Source organism: Morone saxatilis, unplaced genomic scaffold, assembly GCF_004916995.1.
Source record: "Morone saxatilis isolate NCDOM2014 unplaced genomic scaffold, NCSU_SB_2.0 Contig8, whole genome shotgun sequence".
Classification (NCBI taxonomy): Eukaryota; Metazoa; Chordata; class Actinopteri; family Moronidae; genus Morone; species Morone saxatilis.
Window position 1 is genome coordinate 17958112 of NW_023340257.1, and position 5297 is coordinate 17963408.

At 37.4% G+C, this 5297-nt stretch overlaps 1 protein-coding gene across 1 annotated transcript in view; it reads right to left on the reverse strand.

Moving 5' to 3' along the window:
• LOC118342064 (extracellular calcium-sensing receptor-like) overlaps window positions 1-5297 on the reverse strand; it is a gene marked incomplete at its 5' end in the record, with an annotated part of 12607 nt that overhangs the window by 2504 nt on the left and 4806 nt on the right. Inside the window, 6 exon segments of the mRNA XM_035680493.1 lie at window positions 1398-1673; window positions 1770-1976; window positions 2402-2671; window positions 2926-3012; window positions 3158-3452; window positions 3547-3735. Coding sequence (XP_035536386.1) covers window positions 1398-1673; window positions 1770-1976; window positions 2402-2671; window positions 2926-3012; window positions 3158-3452; window positions 3547-3735 — 1324 coding nt within the window.

Here is a 5297-nt window from a genome sequence, read left to right on the forward strand (position 1 = left end):
ATAAACAGCAGTGAACACAGGAAACACAGTTTAAGTGACACCAAGAGCAGGAAACTCAGTTCTGAGTTGTTAGCACGTACCATGGGAGTACTACGATGATAGGTGAAGATCCCAAGGACAACAGCACAGATACATGTGCCCAGCAATGAGGCGGTAGTCAAACAGATACCCAGAGGCTCATTGTAGGAAAGGAACTCTGTTTTCTTAGGAACACAGCGGTCGCGCTGCGGGCTGGACCAAAAGTCCTCTGGACAACTGGTGCAGTCCATGGAGTCTAAAAACAAGGGGAAGATTGTAATTTTTGAAAGAATTTTCCCTTTGTTTTCCCTGCCCTGCTGTTGCTATTGCAGCAAAAAAGACCATCATCCTTCCCACTTTTGAATACAGGCATTTATGACTGCGGGGGATGGACCCCAAGTTTCTGCTGTTAGTGGGCATGTGCTTTCCCTCAACACCAACTGAGCACCTACATGGTCATACATTCCTGCATACAAATTAGTCCATAACAAAGAGAAAAATAATTGATACCAACCAGTTTCATTGCTGACCTTTCCCTCAGAACAAAGGATGCAGTCAAAACAACACACAGGCTGCCCCCTTTTCCTGGCCATGCGGGTACCTGGGGGGCAGCTCTCGCTGCACACTGATCTGGGTGGCTATAGGGAAAGAATAGTAAAATCACAGTTATTCTACACCATGTGGTGCTGCTATTGCATGTAATACTAAAGCAAACAAAACAATAAATATAAGTAACCTCTTTCAATTCAAAGTTCCAGAAGATTTTGTCTTCATCAATTGTAAGTTCTTCAACTTTGGAGTCTGACCTCTTAACGTCACCCACATTCTGAACTTTAGTTCTTCCATCAGGGAGCCACAGCCAATTCATGATATCATATATTGGTAAAGCATCACCATTCTCATCAAATGNNCAAATGACACTTCATCACCAAATGGTGTGGTGAAGTTGACCTTTTCCAAGTAATACATAAGCTACAAAAGGGAGAGACAACAGGCTTATCATGTTGATTGGATTAAGGCTTGCTGGGTTTAGTGTACAATGTACAGAAAACAGTTTCAAAATTATCTACAATAATGAGTACTTCTAAATATTAGTTTTGTTTGTTTGATTGAAGAAGTAAAAAAAAAAAAAGTAATCAACAATCAAAAACATTATGTTTTTCCTACTACTTCTGTCGATGAAATATGTTATTTCATCCTCATTAAAGAAAATTACAATTAAATAAAAGGAAGTTACTAGCGTAATTATATAAATTTTTACATAGTGGCTTTTCCCGTAATGTTCTACTCTTACAAAAATGCATTCAGTTAGTACCTCAAGGTGTAGCAGTTGTTTTCAAAACAAAAAAAATAAACAGGAGTGTAAACTGATATCACACCTGCCATGGCTCCAGTCTTTCCAAAGTGGCACAGCTGTGCCCACTGAAAGGCCCTCTCCCTGGCTCACACTGCAGCATGTTATCAAGCGCATATGCCAGAGCATACACAGCCTTGTAAACATTGTACTCAGGCCTGAGGTTTGACACATCCAAAAACTCACTCTCAACATTTTCTATTTCTTCCTGACCACTGCATATTGCTCCCCCAGCTTCCACCCAACCGGCTGGAGGTGGTGCAAATTTACACTGAAATGCGAATTCCCAAAACTGCTTTACCTGAAATGCATTAAAAACAGAAAGTTAACCAAAATAAAAAAAATAAAACAATATGTTATTGCAATTTGTCACCAGATTGTAAGCTTAAACTTTCACCATGCTATTTTCATAGCCATTGTTGTGGTGCTGATCAGGATTAATTCTTAACAGGAAATCCCTGAGTCCTGGTATTTTTCCACAACGGATAGCGATGCCCAGTGTGCCACCCAGGTACGGCATGAAGGCAGGGGTATGAAGCCCGTCAACTAACGTCCAAGCTTCACTGGCAATCCACTGTAGGCCTGTCACATTCTGCTTTACCACCTGTGCATGGCATTAAACCAATCTTTTTCAGACAATTACAACATACACAATTCTCCAATATAGCTGTTTCTTTTACTGACGTAAGCACAGATACGATTACATTTTTCAGAGCAAGTTGATTTATGTAAATCACTGTCTGCGTAATTTGATCTATTTTCAAAAACAACTGAGTTATAGAAAAATAACTATGAAAAGTATATAGGATCAATAAATGGACAACACAGGTAACAGATGACGAGGATATTTGCAAAAACGTTTTTAGAGAATAATATAGAGTTTTGTTTTCTGTTTTTAGTGCCAACTTGATACATTAAAAATGAGTAAATGATAATTCACAGAGTGAACATATGAATTTAGAGGAAAGGAAAATTATTTTATGGAGCCATGCAATGGAATTATAAATATCAATGTATTCATCCTCCAACCTCTTCCATGAGTTGAATCATGTGCATCTGATGTGCAAACACAATGACCACACGAGCTGTGGATTTTGTCATCACATTCACAATCCTCTTATATTCTTTTGGATTGTTGCCCCAAGGCAAAATCTCTGAATAGGCCAGACAACCTCCACCAGAATGAACCAGGTCAGATTGGAAGGATCGGGCAGCGTGGAGTCCATAGTCATCATCACTGACCAGCAGACCTGCCCAAGTCCAGCCAAAGTGTTTGATGATCTGAATCATAGCACGCACCTAAGTGAATACATAGTAGAGGGATTAGTGCACAGACTGGAATATAATCTTCTAGTGGAAATTTATACATACATGTTTCATGACAGAATCGTAATTAATCCTATTAAGATTTTTTTCCCTTAATGCATACAATCTCATAAATGATTCACAGAGAAAATATATGTTATGCACACAATATGTTTTGATTGACAAGACTTACTTGCCAGTTTTCTATACTTATATATGCAGTTATTATTTTGGTAGTAGTGTTTCACCTGGAAAGCATCACTTGGGATTGTTCTGAAGAAGGATGGGAACTGTTTGCGATCACTCAGGCAGGAACAAGTGGCAAAATAACTCACCTATAATGAAACATATAATGCACACATGTGCATCTTGTGCAAGTTAGTAAAGACATTCTAAATATTTTACTTATTTTAATAATTTATAATCAGTTTAAGTACAGCATGTCAAAAGCACACAAGAAATCAAAGACAGTAAACTTACAATGGGCAGTTTGAATAAACCAAGCACATTGGAGGCGGCAATAGAAAAGGTTGAGAATGGATCACCCACAATGCCCAAAACTGGAGGAGTCCCTAAACAGTTCTCCTGAAGCAGAAACTGCTCCTTTTGACCACTTGCCAGTGATAATGCAGCACTGAACCCAATACCAAGTGTAGCACAGTTATCATAAAGACTGTATCCCAGAGTCACATTAGGTAGCAGATTGGAATTCTTGTTGATCTCATCAATAGCAAAAGCCATAGTCATGGCATGCCTGAATCCTGGAGGGTCAAAGCTAACACACAACATATCTCTATTAATCGCTTAAAATAACATAATATTGTGTGCATGTTGTCTGATACATGTACAAGATCTGACATAAGACTTACCCTTGGCAGCTGGGCTCATTTGGCTCTGAGGTGAACGTCAGCTCAGGAAAGACAGAGGTGTAGTGGACTTCAAACAGCCCACCCAAAATTACATCACCAGGTTTGTGCATCCCATTAAGATTAAACTGTCTCCGTAATTTACAAGATGGGGGAAGATAGGAAGACTCAGAAAATAAAATAGAAAAAGAACTGAAAAGCAGATAAACAGAGGAGAACAAATATTTGACAACTTTTGGCCCCATAACTGCTCTCCTCTCTTAACCTCTGTATATAATCTTCATGCATGGGTACTTAATTTTATATGCAGGGCTATGTCATCCCCTTTCATCAATGTTTAATTGTTCACACCACCAATCAGAGCTTGGCCGACAGAGAAGGATGGGCATAATATACATTTCACATAAGCAGGTGTTTTGGTCAATACATGCCCTAAACCAGCGGTTCTCTCAAAGTGTTTTACTATTATTTCATTAACTAGTTAGCCCATTAAGAGAATTTACAAGAATGACTATTTTCTCATAGGTTACACACTGTTTATTATTAATCCAATCTACAGTACAGACAGTTATCAAATACAGGTCTGCAGCCTGATGTGCAGCCATTTGGTGGTGACAACAGCCAATTTTGAATTCCTGTCTATAGTGTGCTGATATGAAATTTCAATATGACAAGTGCTTTATACCTTATAAACTGAGGATACAATGCTTTAATCACAGTGTAACTGATATTTTAAGAATTGCAAAGCAATAACAGCAACAACTCTTTTGTACAAATCTACATTTATTTTACAAGAAATGATATGTATATTTAGTGAAAGCTGGAGGCCTACATTTATAATGAATTTGGTAGGTATAAAAATTTATTTTAAAAATTAAAATCAGACAGGGTTAGGGTTAGGGTTAGGGTCCACAGAAAAACATAATGTGCGAAGTACATTGTTAGCTGCAACATGTTTTAAATGTTGAATAAAGACACATGGAACTAATTCTACAAGTAAATTTAGAAGTGCTGATAATGAACATACAAGTCTAATTTCTACATTTATTGCCAATTTTCCTCAAATGAAAATTTTTATGAACAAATTAAAAAAAAGGTGTTTTTTAAATCTTGACATTTGTGAAAGCTAAACCACACAGACATGAATACCTGAACAATATTTTTAAAAATTTCCGTCTCATATTGTAATAAAACTTTGTCGAAGGCAAAGTAGTAAACAATTGACTAAAAGAAAATCAAGATTACCCTGTTGTACGATTCCTTTTATAAGTGTGGCTCAAATTTTCAAGGCCATGGAATACAAAATAAATAATAGACACATTTCTAACTGGCTAACAATATGACAGTTTTCTGTTTGGAGTCAGTTTTTTTTTTCTGTCACTATTTAATGAAACTCATTCTCTACAAATTTAAAATACTCAATAAATAAATAAATACCAAACCAACAACATTTATTTGAGATGCAATTACAAGCAACAGTAAGACAGTCTCTTCAGTCATACAGTAGACAGCAGAACCAAATCCAGCTCCTGGACAAAGTGAAATGTACACCGATCAGCCATAACATTATGACCACTGACTGGTGAAGTGAATAACACTGATTATGTTGTTATCATGGCACCTGTCAGTGGGTGAGATATATTAGGCAGCAAGTGAACATTTTGTCCTTAACTTGATGTGTTCGAAGCAGGAAAGTGAGTGACTTTGACAAGGGCCAAATTATGATGGCTGACTGGGTCAGAGCATCTCAAAAA